Raw genomic sequence first — 22,418 nt, 5'->3', positions numbered from 1 at the left:
AGGGTGGGGAAAACTTTGAGAAAAACAGCAGAAAGAGGACATGTGCTTCCTGTACTGGGCTTAAAAAGGTAAGCTGGAACCCCTCCTCTCTTTCTGCAACATTGTTTCACACACACAACACAACACTCCCCTCCTCCGTCTTGGCCTTAACCCTTATGTGCATTCCAGGCAATTTGCCTTACATTTCCTTAAGGGATTAAATGCCATATCCTCCTCTGTGGAAAGAATAACTTATAACTATATACATTCTTGGTTTAACATAAACTCAACTTAGTTTCTAAACGTAGAAATAAATAACACACAAAATAACGACACAACAACTTTTTATGGTTAGAGAAAACCCGCAGGTCACGTTTATTGTGGCAACACAAGAACTAACGACCGTCTGAATAAACATGGACCAGGGGGGCGGCAATCAGGTACTAGCTAAAACGTAGTAACCCATGCTAACAAGATGGGCAGTACCAGGGCGCAGGAGAAGAAGCAGAGCGTAGCTCAATACTATAAAACAGGGAATTCTCGGCATCGTAATCACACGGGCAGGGAACACCCCAGACGCGCGTCTGGGGACTTCATCCCTGGCCGGAAGTGCCGTCACTCTACCTCGATCATATCCTGCCCCCGGACACTGTCCACCCGCCACGAGATCGCCCGAATATCAAGGGCCACTCTCGCCGCCACCCAACTCACACAAATAGGAGTAGGGACTGACGTATATCTTCAATAAACAGGTCCATGCCATGGTCCGTAAGATGGACCCCGTCGCCTCGGTACAGGCTACGGTCAGCGGCCGTAATGAACTTGTGTTCCACAACAAAACCACCTAGCTCGCACATAAGCTTCCTAACATCTCTATTGAGCTTCTTGCGAACTTGGAACGCTGCCCTATGATTGGCCATGTGTCTCCACGTCAACCTCGGTATAATGTTTGACCAGCCCATTCTCACACCAGGCAACCAAGCTTTAAAGGTGCGCAGATCTGATTGGATCACTGCGCTCAAGTCCCGGCCGGGAATTGAGCCGAGATCATTCCCACCTAAGTGGATGATCAGCACATGGGGTTTCTCCCACCGCCTCATGGCGGATTGCAGTAACCCAGGCAGATCTGCCCAGCAAAGGCCTCTCCTCCCTAACCACCTAACTACCACCCTGGAGAATGAGAACCCAAGCTGCTGCCCTCCAGGTTGCGATGCCGCTCGGATAGCCGCCCAGTGTACGAACGAGTGCCCAACGATCCAGGCACGAAGTGGCCCACTTCTAGGCCCTGCAATAGAAACAAGAGTTAAGGCATATAATGGCAACGCAGTGTGCAACATTATCAACCAGCAAATATTAACATTGGGATATAAGTGGCCTAACGTAAATCTGATACCTCTTAGACTTCCACCTCCCAAGCGCCATTATGCGGTCAGCCGACCAGCCTAAAGTCGCCGCCGTCGTAGCAGCTCCAACCCTAAAGGAGTGAGGAGCTATAGTATTGGGATTCAAGCCCACTTTTTTAGCCGCCCACCCCAAAACCTTCCGAAATTGAAACCTCGTCAGGGGGGTACCATCCTGATGAATTAAAAATCTAACCGCACCCACTGGACGCCTGTCCGAGAAGGTCTTCAACAGTGCACTAGGGCAGCAGGCGGAACCCGCATGCGCGGGTAGCGACAGCCAGGCCCCCCTACCCTCTTGATCGACTTTCGATCGAGGGATGAAAAGTAATACCCCATTATCCGTAAACCTGACGTGCTCCGCCAGGACGCCACCCACTTTCGCCAACTTAGACTGGGGGACCAATTCCCCCACTCGGAGAGCACCATGAAACGCCATGGCGAACGCCGCTGAAAAAAGCCGCACCTCGTAGTCTGAGGAACATACCTCCGGTAAAACACGAAGCAGGAGGACCAACCTGTCCGCCGTTATGGGTTCCCTAACGTCTGGACGCCGCACTTCCGACCTTCCCCAACCCCTCAGTATTTGACGAATCAAAAACGTTTTGGAAGAGTCCGTCAGCGTGAATAGTTTACAGAAAAAGGACACCGCCGCCAACCGCGCGGATACCGCCCCTTTCTTAGCTAACTTAGCCCTAAGCTCCGCGAGCCAGCGCAATAGCCAGTCCTGCTCACCAGCACAAGAAGGAAATCCTTGGACATCGCAGAAGAATACCCATTCTTCCCAGTACCTTATATAGGACTTCCAAGTGGAAGGTGCCAGGGACGCCTTAAGCACCGGAATCAGGGACTGCCATCCAAAGCCACCTGCCAAAGAAAAGGGGGACAGGGAAAGCCATGAGTGGCAGCCTCAGGAGCACATTTCCTAAAATTTTCCCATTGAAAGCGAGATAGTGCATCAGCAATAACGTTTTTAACTCCTGGGACATGCCTAGCCCGAAACTCAATGTTCCGCTTGAGGCATCTCAAAACCAGAATTCTCAGATATCGAATTACCGGTGGTGAGGACGAAGAGAGACCGTTAATGGTGTAAACCACGCTCAAATTGTCCGTCCAAAAAATGACGGAGCGGTTCTCGAGCTTGTCCCCCCATATCTCCAATGCCACCAGAATGGGGAAAAGCTCTAGAAGGCACAGGTTCCTGGTCAGGCCCCTGGCCGCCCACTCTGCCGGCCAAGGTTCGGCGCTCCACTCGCCATTGAGATAGGCGCCGTATCCAAAACCCCCAGCAGCATCAGTAAAGAGGTGCAGTTCTCGCGCCGGAGTCTGGGGGGTTCTCCAAATACAGATCCCATTGAAATCCCTGAGGAACAGATCCCAGACACGGAGGTCTTCCCTCATGTCACTATTAACCATTAGTTTGGCCTTAGGGGAAGTAACTCCCGGCAACAAGCGCTCCATTCTTTTCAGGAAAATCCTCCCCATCGGGATGACCCTCCCTGCAAAGTTGAGCAGACCCAAAACCGATTGGAGCTCTTTCAGCGTGCAAAACTGCACCGCTGCGAGGCTCCTGACTGCTGCCAACATCTTCTGTACCTTATCAACCGGAAGCCTACATTCCTGGGCTACCGAATCAATTTCGATACCCAGGAAGGTTAGACAAGTGCAAGGGCCCTCCGATTTGTCTTCTGCTAAGGGGACTCCAAATTTCTCCATCAACAGCCGCATGGCGTAAAGGAGCAGCTCACATTCCCTAGACCCCTGTCTGCCGACCAGGAGAAAGTCGTCCAAGTAGTGAGCAATCCTATCCTCTCCTGTCACTTCCGCCACGGCCCAATGCAAGAAGGAACTAAACGCCTCAAAATAGGCGCAGGAAATGGAACACCCCATGGGCAAACAACGGTCAACATAATAGTGTCCGTTGAAAAAACAACCCATTAAGTAAAATGATGCGGGGTGAATCGGCAAGAGTCTGAAAGCAGACTCGATGTCAAGCTTGGCCAGTAAAGCCCCATGACCCGATCTGCGTACTACTTGCAAGGCATCATCAAATGACTGGTAATATACGGTACTTAAGTCCTGAGGAATGGCGTCATTGACTGACTTTCCCTTTGGGTATGAGAGATGTTGTATCATCCTAAACTTTCCTGGGTCTTTCTTGGGCACGACCCCTAGAGGCGAGATAACCAATCCCGGCATAGGTTTTTCCCTAAACGGGCCAGCCATTCTACCCAGTGAAACTTCCTTACCCAATTTCTCCTTCAATACCTCCGGGAAAAGGGGGGCAGATTTCAGGTTCCTGCGAGAAGCCGCACCCGAAACCGGACCTTGTACGGGGATAACAAAACCTTCCCGGAGCCCTGACTCCAACAAGGCCGCCGTTACCCTATCGGGGTATAGCGTGAGCCACTTACTAATTGCGGCCACCTTCAGCGGGGTGTCCGCTCTTAGCGACAGCAGGGCCTCTTGGCCCAGTCCTGTCCTGTCTCTCCCCTTTTTTAACGCAGTCCGCGGCAGGGTGAAATCCCCCGCAGATGCGACAAGCGTGCCGAAAGGAACACGCGGTTCCCAACGTGCATTGCTTGTCCTGGAATTTCCAACAAACCCCAGCTGGGCGTCTGCGAAATCTATTTGCGGGTCGAAACTGCGTTGCACCCGCCGGGGCCCCCCGCAGTACCTAGTGATTTCTCGGGACCCAGCCGGGCCCAGAGTTGCATTTCTACGCACCCGAAATCCAACAGTGGATTACCCACCATCTTTCTGCGGAACTCCTCATCGTAATCCCGCCAGGCACCATCGCGATAATTATCAGCAATGATCTCCATGTTTTCCATGTATTTCAACACGGCTAAACACTGGTCCGGCCATTTTTGCAAATAGCAGGACGCATAGATCCTGAAACACCGGCGCCATTCGTGAAATGTATCTGGGCGCTGGTACTTCTTGGGGCCTGTCCCATCCTCCGCTCTCGCTTTCTGCCTTAGGGCTTCCACCGAGAGCTCGAAGATGTTAACAAATTTACCCTCTTGAATTCTCCGTACTGTCTTAGTCTTCAAATGCTCGTGCAGATCATAAGAAGACCAGGATCTAGTATCCCCTTGGAGTGCCACCTTCCGATTAACAGGCCTCCCCACCCCACTTATGCGAAGTCTGGGTGGGGCAGCCCTGTCGGACCTACCAGAGGCAATATAGTCATGACGGTCACGCAAACCCCCTTTTTCTGATCTCTTCTCATCAGTTAACCATCTAAGCATCTTATACATTCTTTTATTGCCCTTCCCATGCAACCCCAGTTCCTTGTCATTTTCTGACCCAGAATCATCCGAGGATGAGGTAAAACCCCGCAACCCCACTGAAACTGAGGACTCACCATCTCTCACACCAGTCCTGTTTGGAATCGCCACGACTCCCGAAGTAGAAGGACGCTCATCCTCTGACACCATGGAGTCCTGGCCGCTCTCAGCACCTCTCTCCAACCCGCTGCCTGAATCTCCTGACGTAGCCATGTCGCTTTCCTGCAAAAGAGATTGCCAGAGAGGAGTACCACGAAGGGGAAGGTCTGCTCTACCCCTCCCCCTGTGCCCAGACCGTTCATGCATCCCCTCACACACATCATGGTTGTCTTCGCCACTTGCAACATCATCATACACACCCTGCTCATCTTCTGTAAAGTCCTCTATCTCTTCACTAAAATGTACTGACTTCTGAGTGATAGGGGTGGCTTTCTTACGTCTAGTGGATGCAACCGCTAAATCCAAACTCTGAAACTGTTCTGGTGAACCATGTTTGGTAGAAGACCTAGTTACTACCTTCCTCGCTGCTGCCGGGGATGCGCCCGGAGCCTGAGGCCTAGCCCCTACACTCCCACTAATTTGCGCGCCAAAAGCGCCGCCTGCACGGGCGCCGCCTTTGCCCAAAGAAACCTCACTATTACTGCCAGCGCTCTTAGGCATACTCCTAGCGTGCCCAATAGGTGCTGCGACACCTTTATAATTGCCCAATGGGGCCTTTGCCCCTTGACGAGGATTACTGCCCGACGGGGCCTTTGCCCTTTGCCGGGCCGTAATACCCTTTGCAACCTGCCCACGGGGGCCTCCAACAGGGACCCCCGGGTTCATTTGGCCAGAGAAATGCCCCCCCCTGAGGTAATTCCTCCATTGATTCACCATTAGCCCCCTCGTGAAGATCAACCCCCACAAGTGCTGCCCCTGTAGACCCCATTGCATCAGCAGAATTGCCCCCCGGAGCATAAGTTCCCCCCCGCGGCACTCCTCTCTTACCTTGGACGCCGCGCGGGGAACTCGACCTGCTCCGCTTCGATGACCGCTGACAAATGGCGGGACCGGCAGTGACGTCATCGGAAATGACGTCACCGGAAGTCCCGCCCTCGGAGGACCGCAAACCGGAAGTCGCCGCCGATGGAGGAACAGTCGACGCGGGAGCCTGCGCAACCACCGCCGGAGGACCAAGGACCACGTGGGACGCACCCGGAGACCCCGACAAAGAAGATGCCCACATCTGGAAAAGGGATACCGCGGCCGCGATGGAGTCCTGAGACACCGGAGACGACGTCGGAGGTAAGGCCGAACTGCTCCCACTAAAACTACCAACTATTGGGGCAAAAGAGTAAGGCCCGTAGGGGCCGGGGACCGGAACGCCACAAGGCCGAGAAGGGCCCGCCGCAACCACGCGAGGGGAGGGAGGCCCAGCCAGGGGGACCGGAGAGCAGGGGACAGAGGAACTAGCGGCTGTAGACCGCATAGCGGGCCTAGCGGGGACCCCCGCTTTACCGGCTACTTTAGGGGGACATGTGGGCCTGCGAAGGCCAGAAACGGGCCCGGCAGGGCCCGACGTGGTAACTAAATTGGGGCCTATGTCATAACTAACCCCCCGAAAAGAGGGCTCACTCCCGGCCGCATGGCCGACGGGCTCAGACGCGCCATCTGGATGCCCAGCACTACCCCCCATATTGCTCACTAATGCCAGCACCTCCAGTAGGGCCCTATCTGAAATCTCCCCACCACTACCCCCAACCTCCCCGGAGGATTGATCAAGTGAAGGGGAAAGGGAGGGAAGTAAAGGGGTTCGACCCACCGTTTCTGGCGATGGAGGGATCCACTCAGCTGCTTCATCGCTGTCTTCAACAACTTCTCTCTCTGCAGGTTCCTCCCCAGCCTCCATGATTCGCTTTGGAGGTGCTTTAGATCTCCTTGAACGTCTCATGTGAAAACTTTGAGAAAAACAGCAGAAAGAGGACATGTGCTTCCTGTACTGGGCTTAAAAAGGTAAGCTGGAACCCCTCCTCTCTTTCTGCAACATTGTTTCACACACACAACACAACACTCCCCTCCTCCGTCTTGGCCTTAACCCTTATGTGCATTCCAGGCAATTTGCCTTACATTTCCTGATGTAGCACACTTATGACAAGTGGTCTGCACATAGTCACACTTATGACAAGTGATCTGCACATTGTGACAGGGGGGACACACAGGACATATTACATGCACACTGCTCTGATAAATCACAGACAGGTGATCTGCACATAGTGACAGAACAAACACAGGACATATTACATACACACTGCTCTGATACATCACAGGCAGGTGATCTGCACAGAGTGACATGGGACACACACAGGACATATTATATACACACTGCTCTGATGAAGCACACTTATGACAGGTGATCTGCACATTGTGACAGGGGACACACAGTACATATTACATACACACTTCTCTGATACATCACAGTCAGGTGATCTGCCCATAGTGACAGGGGACACACAGTACATATTACATACACACTTCTCTGATACATCACAGTCAGGTGATCTGCACATAGTGACAGGGGACACAGTACATTTTACATACACACTGCTCTGATACATCACAGTCAGGTGATCTGCACATAGTGACATGGGACACACAGGACATATTACATAAACACTGATCTGATGTAGCACACTTATGACAGGTGATCTGCACATAGTGACAGGGGACACACACAGGACATATTAAATACACACTGCTCTGATGAAGCACACTTATGACAAGTGATCTGCACATAGTGACAGGGGACACAGTACATATTACATACACACTGCTCTGATGTAGCACACTTATGACAGGTGATCTGCACATAGTGACAGGGGACACACACAGGACATATTACATACACACTGCTCTGATGTAGCACACTTATGACAAGTGATCTGCACATTGTGACAGGGGGGACACACAGGACATATTACATGCACACTGCTCTGATAAATCACAGACAGGTGATCTGCACATAGTGACAGGGGACACACACAGGACATATTACATACACACTGCTCTGATAAATCACAGACAGGTGATCTGCACATAGTGACAGGGAACACACAGTACATATTACATACACACTGCTCTGATAAATCACAGACAGGTGATCTGCACATAGTCACACTTATGACAGGTGATCTGCACATAGTGACAGGGGACACACACAGGACATATTACATGCACACTGCTCTGATAAATCACAGACAGGTGATCTGCACATAGTGACAGGGGACACACACAGGACATATTACATGCACACTGCTCTGATGTAGCACACTTATGACAAGTGATCTGCACATTGTGACAGGAGGGACACACAGGACATATTACATACACACTGCTCTGATAAATCACAGACAAGTGATCTGCACATAGTGATAGGGGACACAAAGTACATATTACATGCACACTGCTCTGATACATCACAGGCAGGTGATCTGCGCATAGTGACAGGGGACACACACAGAACATATTACATACACACTGCTCTGATGAAGCACACTTATGACATGTGATCTGCACATAGTCACACTTATGACAGGTGATCTGCACATAGTGACAGGGGACACACAGTACATATTACATACACACTGCTCTGATAAATCACAGACAGGTGATCTGCGCATAGTGACAGGGGACACACACAGGACATATTACATGCACACTGCTCTGATAAATCACAGACAGGGGATCTCCACATAATGACATGGGACACACAGGACATATTACATGCACACTGCTCTGATACATCACAGGCAGGTGATCTGCACATAGTGACAGGGGACACACACAGGACATATTACATGCACACTGCTCTGATAAATCACAGACAGGTGATCTGCACATAATGACATGGGACACACAGGACATATTACATGCACACTGCTCTGATACATCACATGCAGGTGATCTGCACATAGTGACAGGGGACACACACAGGACATATTACATACTCACTGCTCTGATGTAGCACACTTATGACAAGTGATCTGCACATTGTGACAGGGAGGACGCACAGGACATATTACATACACACTGCTCTGATAAATCACAGACAGGTGATCTGCACATAGTGACAGGGGACACACACAGGACATATTACATGCACACTGCTCTGATACATCACAGGCAGGTGATCTGCGCATAGTGACAGGGGACACACACAGGACATATTACATACACACTGCTCTGATGAAGCACACTTATGACATGTGATCTGCACATAGTCACACTTATGACAGGTGATCTGCACATAGTGACAGGGGACACACAGTACATATTACATACACACTGCTCTGATAAATCACAGACAGGTGATCTGTGCATAGTGACAGGGGACACACAGGACTATTACATACACACTGCTCTGATAAATCACAGACAGGTGATCTGTGCATAGTGACAGGGAACACACAGTACATATTACATACACACTGCTCTGATAAATCACAGACAGGTGATCTGCACATAGTCACACTTATGACAGGTGATCTGCACATAGTGACAGGGGACACACACAGGACATATTACATGCACACTGCTCTGATAAATCACAGACAGGTGATCTGCACATAGTGACAGGGGACACACACAGGACATATTACATGCACACTGCTCTGATGTAGCACACTTATGACAAGTGATCTGCACATTGTGACAGGAGGGACACACAGGACATATTACATACACACTGCTCTGATAAATCACAGACAAGTGATCTGCACATAGTGATAGGGGACACAAAGTACATATTACATGCACACTGCTCTGATACATCACAGGCAGGTGATCTGCGCATAGTGACAGGGGACACACACAGAACATATTACATACACACTGCTCTGATGAAGCACACTTATGACATGTGATCTGCACATAGTCACACTTATGACAGGTGATCTGCACATAGTGACAGGGGACACACAGTACATATTACATACACACTGCTCTGATAAATCACAGACAGGTGATCTGCGCATAGTGACAGGGGACACACACAGGACATATTACATGCACACTGCTCTGATAAATCACAGACAGGGGATCTCCACATAATGACATGGGACACACAGGACATATTACATGCACACTGCTCTGATAAATCACAGGCAGGTGATCTGCACATAGTGACAGGGGACACACACAGGACATATTACATGCACACTGCTCTGATAAATCACAGACAGGTGATCTGCACATAATGACATGGGACACACAGGACATATTACATGCACACTGCTCTGATACATCACATGCAGGTGATCTGCACATAGTGACAGGGGACACACACAGGACATATTACATACTCACTGCTCTGATGTAGCACACTTATGACAAGTGATCTGCACATTGTGACAGGGAGGACGCACAGGACATATTACATACACACTGCTCTGATAAATCACAGACAGGTGATCTGCACATAGTGACAGGGGACACACACAGGACATATTACATGCACACTGCTCTGATACATCACAGGCAGGTGATCTGCACATAGTGACAGGGGACACACACAGGACATATTACATACACACTGCTCTGATGAAGCACACTTATGACATGTGATCTGCACATAGTCACACTTATGACAGGTGATCTGCACATAGTGACAGGGGACACACAGTACATATTACATACACACTGCTCTGATAAATCACAGACAGGTGATCTGTGCATAGTGACAGGGGACACACAGGACATATTACATACACACTGCTCTGATAAATCACAGACAGGTGATCTGTGCATAGTGACAGGGGACACACACAGGACATATTACATACACACTGCTCTGATGAAGCACACTTATGACAGGTGATCTGCACATAGTCACACTTATGACAGGTGACCTGCACATAGTGACAGGGGACACACAGTACATATTACATGCACACTGCTCTGATACATCACAGGCAGGTGATCTGCACATAGTGACAGGGGACACACACAGGACATATTACATACACACTGCTTTGATGAAGCACACTTATGACAAGTGATCTGCACATAGTGACAGGGGACACACAGGACATATTACATGCACACTGCTCTGATAAATCACAGACAGGTGATCTGCACATAGTGACAGGGGACACGCACAGGACATATTACATACACACTGCTCTGATAAATCACAGACAGGTGATCTGCACATAGTGACAGAACACACACAGGACATATTACATGCACACTGCTCTGATGTAGCACACTTATGACAAGTGATCTGCACATAGTGACAGGGGGGACACACAGGACATATTACATACACACTGCTCTGATGTAGCACACTTATGACAAGTGATCTGCACATTGTGACAGGGGGGGGACACAGGACATATTACATACACACTGCTCTGATAAATCACAGACAGGTGATCTGCACATAGTGACAGGGGACACACACAGGACATATTACATGCACACTGCTCTGATAAATCACAGGCAGGAGATCTGCACATAGTGACAGGGGACACACACAGGACATATTACATACACACTGCTCTGATAAATCACAGACAGGTGATCTGCACATAGTGACAGGGGACACACACAGGACATATTACATGCACACTGCTCTGATAAATCACAGACAGGTGATCTGCACATAGTGACAGGGGACACACCCAGGACATATTACATGCACACTGCTCTGATGTAGCACACTTATGACAAGTGATCTGCACATTGTGACAGGAGGGACACACAGGACATATTACATACACACTGCTCTGATAAATCACAGACAAGTGATCTGCACATAGTGATAGGGGACACAAAGTACATATTACATGCACACTGCTCTGATACATCACAGGCAGGTGATCTGCGCATAGTGACAGGGGACACACACAGAACATATTACATACACACTGCTCTGATGAAGCACACTTGTGACATATGATCTGCACATAGTCACACTTATGACAGGTGATCTGCACATAGTGACAGGGGACACACAGTACATATTACATGCACACTGCTCTGATACATCACAGGCAGGTGATCTGCACATAGTGACAGGGGACACACACAGGACATATTACATACACACTGCTTTGATGAAGCACACTTATGACAAGTGATCTGCACATTGTGACAGGGGGGACACACAGGACATATTACATACACACTGCTCTGATAAATCACAGACAGGTGATCTGCACATAGTGACAGGGGACACACACAGGACATATTACATGCACACTGCTCTGATAAATCACAGGCAGGTGATCTGCACATAGTGACAGGGGACACACACAGGACATATTACATGCACACTGCTCTGATACATCACAGGCAGGTGATCTGCACATAGTGACAGGGGACACACACAGGACATATTACATACACACTGCTCTGATGAAGCACACTTATGACGTGATCTGCACATAGTCACACTTATGACAGGTGATCTGCACATAGTGACAGGGGACACACAGTGCATATTACATACACACTGCTCTGATAAATCACAGACAGGTGATCTGCGCATAGTGACAGGGGACACACACAGGACATATTACATACACACTGCTCTGATAAATCACAGACAGGTGATCTGCACATAATGACATCGGACACACAGGACATATTACATACACACTGCTCTGATGAAGCACACTTATGACAGGTGATCTGCACATAGTCACACTTATGACAGGTGATCTGCACATAGTCACACTTATGACAGGTGATCTGCACATAGTCACACTTATGACAGGTGATATGCACATAGTCACACTTATGACAGGTGATCTGCACATAGTGACAGGGGACACACAGTACATATTACATAAACACTGCTCTGATAAATCACAGACAGGTGATCTGTGCATAGTGACAGGGGACACACAGGACATATTACATACACACTGCTCTGATAAATCACAGACAGGTGATCTGTGCATAGTGACAGGGGACACACACAGGACATATTACATACACACTGCTCTGATGAAGCACACTTATGACAGGTGATCTGCACATAGTCACACTTATGACAGGTGACCTGCACATAGTGACAGGGGACACACAGTACATATTACATGCACACTGCTCTGATACATCACAGGCAGGTGATCTGCACATAGTGACAGGGGACACACACAGGACATATTACATACACACTGCTTTGATGAAGCACACTTATGACAAGTGATCTGCACATAGTGACAGGGGACACACAGGACATATTACATGCACACTGCTCTGATAAATCACAGACAGGTGATCTGCACATAGTGACAGGGGACACGCACAGGACATATTACATACACACTGCTCTGATAAATCACAGACAGGTGATCTGCACATAGTGACAGAACACACACAGGACATATTACATGCACACTGCTCTGATGTAGCACACTTATGACAAGTGATCTGCACATAGTGACAGGGGGGACACACAGGACATATTACATACACACTGCTCTGATGTAGCACACTTATGACAAGTGATCTGCACATTGTGACAGGGGGGGGGACACAGGACATATTACATACACACTGCTCTGATAAATCACAGACAGGTGATCTGCACATAGTGACAGGGGACACACACAGGACATATTACATGCACACTGCTCTGATAAATCACAGGCAGGAGATCTGCACATAGTGACAGGGGACACACACAGGACATATTACATGCACACTGCTCTGATACATCTCAGGCAGGTGATCTGCACATAGTGACAGGGGACACACACAGAACATATTACATACACACTGCTCTGATGAAGCACACTTATGACAGGTGATCTACACATAGTCACACTTATGACAGGTGACCTGCACATAGTGACAGGGGACACACAGTACATATTACATGCACACTGCTCTGATACATCACAGGCAGGTGATCTGCACATAGTGACAGGGGACACACACAGGACATATTACATACACACTGCTTTGATGAAGCACACTTATGACAAGTGATCTGCACATAGTGACAGGGGACACACAGGACATATTACATGCACACTGCTCTGATAAATCACAGACAGGTGATCTGCACATAGTGACAGGGGACACGCACAGGACATATTACATACACACTGCTCTGATAAATCACAGACAGGTGATCTGCACATAGTGACAGAACACACACAGGACATATTACATGCACACTGCTCTGATGTAGCACACTTATGACAAGTGATCTGCACATAGTGACAGGGGGGACACACAGGACATATTACATACACACTGCTCTGATGTAGCACAATTATGACAGGTGATCTGCACATAGTGACAGGGGACACACACAGGACATATTACATACACACTGCTCTGAAGTAGCACACTTATGACAAGTGATCTGCACATTGTGACAGGGGGGACACACAGGACATATTACATGCACACTGCTCTGATAAATCACAGACAGGTGATCTGCACATAGTGACAGGGGACACACACAGGACATATTACATACACACTGCTCTGATAAATCACAGACAGGTGATCTGCACATAGTGACAGGGAACACACATTACATATTACATACACACTGCTCTGATAAATCACAGACAGGTGATCTGCACATAGTGACAGGGGACACACACAGGACATATTACATGCACACTGCTCTGATAAATCACAGACAGGTGATCTGCACATAGTGACAGGGGACACACACAGGACATATTACATGCACACTGCTCTGATGTAGCACACTTATGACAAGTGATCTGCACATTGTGACAGGAGGGACACACAGGACAAGTGATCTGCACATAGTGATAGGGGACACAAAGTACATATTACATGCACACTGCTCTGATACATCACAGGCAGGTGATCTGCGCATAGTGACAGGGGACACACACAGAACATATTACATACACACTGCTCTGATGAAGCACACTTATGACATGTGATCTGCACATAGTCACACTTATGACAGGTGATCTGCACATAGTGACAGGGGACACACAGTACATATTGCATGCACACTGCTCTGATACATCACAGGCAGGTGATCTGCACATAGTGACAGGGGACACACACAGGACATATTACATACACACTGCTTTGATGAAGCACACTTATGACAAGTGATCTGCACATAGTGACAGGGGACACACAGGACATATTACATGCACACTGCTCTGATAAATCACAGACAGGTGATCTGCACATAGTGACAGGGGACACGCACAGGACATATTACATACACACTGCTCTGATAAATCACAGACAGGTGATCTGCACATAGTGACAGAACACACACAGGACATATTACATGCACACTGCTCTGATGTAGCACACTTATGACAAGTGATCTGCACATAGTGACAGGGGGGACACACAGGACATATTACATACACACTGCTCTGATGTAGCACACTTATGACAAGTGATCTGCACATTGTGACAGGGGGGACACACAGGACATATTACATACACACTGCTCTGATAAATCACAGACAGGTGATCTGCACATAGTGACAGGGGACACACACAGGACATATTACATGCACACTGCTCTGATAAATCACAGGCAGGTGATCTGCACATAGTGACAGGGGACACACACAGGACATATTACATGCACACTGCTCTGATACATCACAGGCAGGTGATCTGCACATAGTGACAGGGGACACACACAGGACATATTACATACACACTGCTCTGATGAAGCACACTTATGACATGTGATCTGCACATAGTCACACTTATGACAGGTGATCTGCACATAGTGACAGGGGACACACAGTGCATATTACATACACACTGCTCTGATAAATCACAGACAGGTGATCTGCGCATAGTGACAGGGGACACACACAGGACATATTACATACACACTGCTCTGATAAATCACAGACAGGTGATCTGCACATAATGACATGGGACACACAGGACATATTACATACACACTGCTCTGATGAAGCACACTTATGACAGGTGATCTGCACATAGTCACACTTATGACAGGTGATCTGCACATAGTCACACTTATGACAGGTGATCTGCACATAGTCACACTTATGACAGGTGATCTGCACATAGTGACAGGGGACACACAGTACATATTACATACACACTGCTCTGATAAATCACAGAGAGGTGATCTGCGCATAGTGACAGGGGACACACACAGGACATATTACATACACACTGCTCTGATGAAGCACACTTATGACATGTGATCTGCACATAGTGACAGGGGACACACAGGACATATTACATACACACTGCTCTGATGAAGCACACTTATGACAGGTGATCTGCACATAGTCACACTTATGACAGGTGATCTGCACATAGTGACATGGGACACACAGTACATATTACATGCACACTGCTCTGATACATCACAGACAAGGTGATCTGCACATTGTGACATGGGACACACAGTACATATTACATGCACACTGCTCTGATACATCACAGACAGGTGATCTGCACATAGTGACAGGGGGGACACACAGGACATATTACATACACACTGCTCTGATGTAGCACACTTATGACAAGTGATCTGCACATTGTGACAGGGGGGACACACAGGACATATTACATACACACTGCTCTGATAAATCACAGACAGGTGATCTGCACATAGTGACAGGGGACACACACAGGACATATTACATGCACACTGCTCTGATAAATCACAGGCAGGTGATCTGCACATAGTGACAGGGACACACACAGGACATATTACATGCACACTGCTCTGATACATCACAGGCAGGTGATCTGCACATAGTGACAGGGCACACACACAGGACATATTATATACACACTGCTCTGATGAAGCACACTTATGACAGGTGATCTGCACATTGTGACAGGGGACACACAGTACATATTACATACACACTTCTCTGATACATCACAGTCAGGTGATCTGCCCATAGTGACAGGGGACACACAGTACATATTACATACACACTTCTCTGATACATCACAGTCAGGTGATCTGCACATAGTGACAGGGGACACAGTACATTTTACATACACACTGCTCTGATACATCACAGTCAGGTGATCTGCACATAGTGACATGGGACACACAGGACATATTACATAAACACTGATCTGATGTAGCACACTTATGACAGGTGATCTGCACATAGTGACAGGGGACACACACAGGACATATTAAATACACACTGCTCTGATGAAGCACACTTATGACAAGTGATCTGCACATAGTGACAGGGGACACAGTACATATTACATACACACTGCTCTGATGTAGCACACTTATGACAGGTGATCTGCACATAGTGACAGGGGACACACACAGGACATATTACATACACACTGCTCTGATGTAGCACACTTATGACAAGTGATCTGCACATTGTGACAGGGGGGACACACAGGACATATTACATGCACACTGCTCTGATAAATCACAGACAGGTGATCTGCACATAGTGACAGGGGACACACACAGGACATATTACATACACACTGCTCTGATAAATCACAGACAGGTGATCTGCACATAGTGACAGGGAACACACAGTACATATTACATACACACTGCTCTGATAAATCACAGACAGGTGATCTGCACATAGTCACACTTATGACAGGTGATCTGCACATAGTGACAGGGGACACACACAGGACATATTACATGCACACTGCTCTGATAAATCACAGACAGGTGATCTGCACATAGTGACAGGGGACACACACAGGACATATTACATGCACACTGCTCTGATGTAGCACACTTATGACAAGTGATCTGCACATTGTGACAGGAGGGACACACAGGACATATTACATACACACTGCTCTGATAAATCACAGACAAGTGATCTGCACATAGTGATAGGGGACACAAAGTACATATTACATGCACACTGCTCTGATACATCACAGGCAGGTGATCTGCGCATAGTGACAGGGGACACACACAGAACATATTACATACACACTGCTCTGATGAAGCACACTTATGACATGTGATCTGCACATAGTCACACTTATGACAGGTGATCTGCACATAGTGACAGGGGACACACAGTACATATTACATACACACTGCTCTGATAAATCACAGACAGGTGATCTGCGCATAGTGACAGGGGACACACACAGGACATATTACATGCACACTGCTCTGATAAATCACAGACAGGGGATCTCCACATAATGACATGGGACACACAGGACATATTACATGCACACTGCTCTGATACATCACAGGCAGGTGATCTGCACATAGTGACAGGGGACACACACAGGACATATTACATGCACACTGCTCTGATAAATCACAGACAGGTGATCTGCACATAATGACATGGGACACACAGGACATATTACATGCACACTGCTCTGATACATCACATGCAGGTGATCTGCACATAGTGACAGGGGACACACACAGGACATATTACATACTCACTGCTCTGATGTAGCACACTTATGACAAGTGATCTGCACATTGTGACAGGGAGGACGCACAGGACATATTACATACACACTGCTCTGATAAATCACAGACAGGTGATCTGCACATAGTGACAGGGGACACACACAGGACATATTACATGCACACTGCTCTGATACATCACAGGCAGGTGATCTGCGCATAGTGACAGGGGACACACACAGGACATATTACATACACACTGCTCTGATGAAGCACACTTATGACATGTGATCTGCACATAGTCACACTTATGACAGGTGATCTGCACATAGTGACAGGGGACACACAGTACATATTACATACACACTGCTCTGATAAATCACAGACAGGTGATCTGTGCATAGTGACAGGGGACACACAGGACATATTACATACACACTGCTCTGATAAATCACAGACAGGTGATCTGTGCATAGTGACAGGGAACACACAGTACATATTACATACACACTGCTCTGATAAATCACAGACAGGTGATCTGCACATAGTCACACTTATGACAGGTGATCTGCACATAGTGACAGGGGACACACACAGGACATATTACATGCACACTGCTCTGATAAATCACAGACAGGTGATCTGCACATAGTGACAGGGGACACACACAGGACATATTACATGCACACTGCTCTGATGTAGCACACTTATGACAAGTGATCTGCACATTGTGACAGGAGGGACACACAGGACATATTACATACACACTGCTCTGATAAATCACAGACAAGTGATCTGCACATAGTGATAGGGGACACAAAGTACATATTACATGCACACTGCTCTGATACATCACAGGCAGGTGATCTGCGCATAGTGACAGGGGACACACACAGAACATATTACATACACACTGCTCTGATGAAGCACACTTATGACATGTGATCTGCACATAGTCACACTTATGACAGGTGATCTGCACATAGTGACAGGGGACACACAGTACATATTACATACACACTGCTCTGATAAATCACAGACAGGTGATCTGCGCATAGTGACAGGGGACACACACAGGACATATTACATGCACACTGCTCTGATAAATCACAGACAGGGGATCTCCACATAATGACATGGGACACACAGGACATATTACATGCACACTGCTCTGATACATCACAGGCAGGTGATCTGCACATAGTGACAGGGGACACACACAGGACATATTACATGCACACTGCTCTGATAAATCACAGACAGGTGATCTGCACATAATGACATGGGACACACAGGACATATTACATGCACACTGCTCTGATACATCACATGCAGGTGATCTGCACATAGTGACAGGGGGACACACACAGGACATATTACATACTCACTGCTCTGATGTAGCACACTTATGACAAGTGATCTGCACATTGTGACAGGGAGGACGCACAGGACATATTACATACACACTGCTCTGATAAATCACAGACAGGTGATCTGCACATAGTGACAGGGGACACACACAGGACATATTACATGCACACTGCTCTGATACATCACAGGCAGGTGATCTGCGCATAGTGACAGGGGACACACACAGGACATATTACATACACACTGCTCTGATGAAGCACACTTATGACATGTGATCTGCACATAGTCACACTTATGACAGGTGATCTGCACATAGTGACAGGGGACACACAGTACATATTACATACACACTGCTCTGATAAATCACAGACAGGTGATCTGTGCATAGTGACAGGGGACACACAGGACATATTACATACACACTGCTCTGATAAATCACAGACAGGTGATCTGTGCATAGTGACAGGGGACACACACAGGACATATTACATACACACTGCTCTGATGAAGCACACTTATGACAGGTGATCTGCACATAGTCACACTTATGACAGGTGTCCTGCACATAGTGACTAGGGGACACACAGTACATATTACATGCACACTGCTCTGATCCATCACAGGCAGGTGATCTGTCACATAGTGACAGGGGACACACACAGGACATATTACGAATACACACTAGCTTTGATGAAGCACACTTGATGACACAGTGATCTGCACATAGTGACCAGGGGACACACAGGACCATATTACATGCACACTGCTCTGATAAATCAAAGACAGGTGATCTGCACATAGTGACAGGGGTACCACGCGACTAGGACATATTACATTCACACTGCTCTGATAAATCAACAGACTAGGTGATCTGCACATAGAGACAGAAATCACACCAGTGACATATTCATGCACACTGCCTCTGTATGTAGCACACTTATGGACAGTGATCTGCACATATGACAGGGAGGACACACAGGACATATTACATACACCTGCTTGGCTGATGTAGCACACCTTATGACAAGTGATCTGCACATTGTGACAGGGGGGGGACACAGGACATATTACATACACACTGCTCTGATAAATCACAGACAGGTGATCTGCACATAGTGACAGGGGACACACACAGGACATATTACATGCACACTGCTCTGATAAATCACAGGCAGGAGATCTGCACATAGTGACAGGGGACACACACAGGACATATTACATACACACTGCTCTGATAAATCACAGACAGGTGATCTGCACATAGTGACAGGGGACACACACAGGACATATTACATGCACACTGCTCTGATAAATCACAGACAGGTGATCTGCACATAGTGACAGGGGACACACACAGGACATATTACATACACACTGCTCTGATGTAGCACACTTATGACAAGTGATCTGCACATTGTGACAGGAGGGACACACAGGACATATTACATACACACTGCTCTGATAAATCACAGACAAGTGATCTGCACATAGTGATAGGGGACACAAAGTACATATTACATGCACACTGCTCTGATACATCACAGGCAGGTGATCTGCGCATAGTGACAGGGGACACACACAGAACATATTACATACACACTGCTCTGATGAAGCACACTTGTGACATATGATCTGCACATAGTCACACTTATGACAGGTGATCTGCACATAGTGACAGGGGACACACAGTACATATTACATGCACACTGCTCTGATACATCACAGGCAGGTGATCTGCACATAGTGACAGGGGACACACACAGGACATATTACATACACACTGCTTTGATGAAGCACACTTATGACAAGTGATCTGCACATTGTGACAGGGGGGACACACAGGACATATTACATACACACTGCTCTGATAAATCACAGACAGGTGATCTGCACATAGTGACAGGGGACACACACAGGACATATTACATGCACACTGCTCTGATAAATCACAGGCAGGTGATCTGCACATAGTGACAGGGGACACACACAGGACATATTACATGCACACTGCTCTGATACATCACAGGCAGGTGATCTGCACATAGTGACAGGGGACACACACAGGACATATTACATACACACTGCTCTGATGAAGCACACTTATGACGTGATCTGCACATAGTCACACTTATGACAGGTGATCTGCACATAGTGACAGGGGACACACAGTGCATATTACATACACACTGCTCTGATACATCACAGTCAGGTGATCTGCACATAGTGACAGGGGACACACACAGGACATATTACATACACACTGCTCTGATAAATCACAGACAAGGTGATCTGCACATAATGACATCGGACACACAGGACATTTACATACACACTGCTCTGATGAAGCACACTTATGACAGGTGATCTGCACATAGTCACACTTATGACAGGTGATCTGCACATAGTCACACTTATTGACAGGTGATCTGCACATAGTCACACTTATGACAGGTGATATGCACATAGTCACACTATGACAGGTGATCTGCACATAGTGACAGGGGACACACAGTACATATTACATAAACACTGCTCTGATAAATCACAGACAGGTGATCTGTTGCATAGTGACAGGGGACACACAGGACATATACATACACACTGCTCTGATAAATCACAGACAGGTGATCTGTGCATAGTGACAGGGGACACACACCAGGACAAATTACAATACACACTGCTCTGATGAAGCACACTTATGACAGGTGATCTGCACATAGTCACACTTATGACAGGTGACCTGCACATAGTGACAGGGGACACACAGTACATATTACATGCACACTGCTCTGATACATCACACGGCAGGTTGATCTTGCACATAGTGACAGGGGACACACACAGGACATATTACATACACACTGCTTTGATGAAGCACACTTATGACAAGTGATCTGCACATAGTGACAGGGGACACACAGGACATATTACATGCACACTGCTCTGATAAATCACAGACAGGTGATCTGCACATAGTGACAGGGG

General features: G+C 47.6%; 1 protein-coding gene across 1 annotated transcript; it reads right to left on the bottom strand.

Moving 5' to 3' along the window:
- Nucleotides 1-625: 625 nt before the first annotated feature.
- On the bottom strand, nucleotides 626-5,507 carry LOC128654576 (uncharacterized). The gene is made up of 2 exons (XM_053708571.1): nucleotides 4,750-5,507; nucleotides 626-1,264 (listed from the first exon to the last, which is right to left on the bottom strand). Exons 1-2 carry the CDS (start codon nucleotides 5,495-5,497, stop codon nucleotides 687-689), a joined length of 1,326 nt encoding a protein of 441 aa, XP_053564546.1. The 5' UTR covers nucleotides 5,498-5,507; the 3' UTR covers nucleotides 626-686.
- Between the last annotated feature and the right edge of the window lie 16,911 nt (nucleotides 5,508-22,418).

This window comes from Bombina bombina, chromosome 1, assembly GCF_027579735.1.
Source record: "Bombina bombina isolate aBomBom1 chromosome 1, aBomBom1.pri, whole genome shotgun sequence".
Classification (NCBI taxonomy): Eukaryota; Metazoa; Chordata; class Amphibia; order Anura; family Bombinatoridae; genus Bombina; species Bombina bombina.
The sequence above is the reverse complement of the archived record's forward strand: the minus strand, read 5'-3'. Positions and strand labels throughout refer to the sequence as shown.

Coding starts and splice junctions, on each gene's coding strand:
- LOC128654576 (XM_053708571.1), bottom strand. CDS start 5,497: ATGAACCCGGGGGTCCCTGTTGGAGGCCCCCGTGGGCAGGTTGCAAAG. Junction 1,265..4,749: donor CAGGACTGGTGTGAGAGATG/GTGAGTCCTCAG, acceptor TTTCTATTGCAG/GGCCTAGAAGTGGGCCACTT.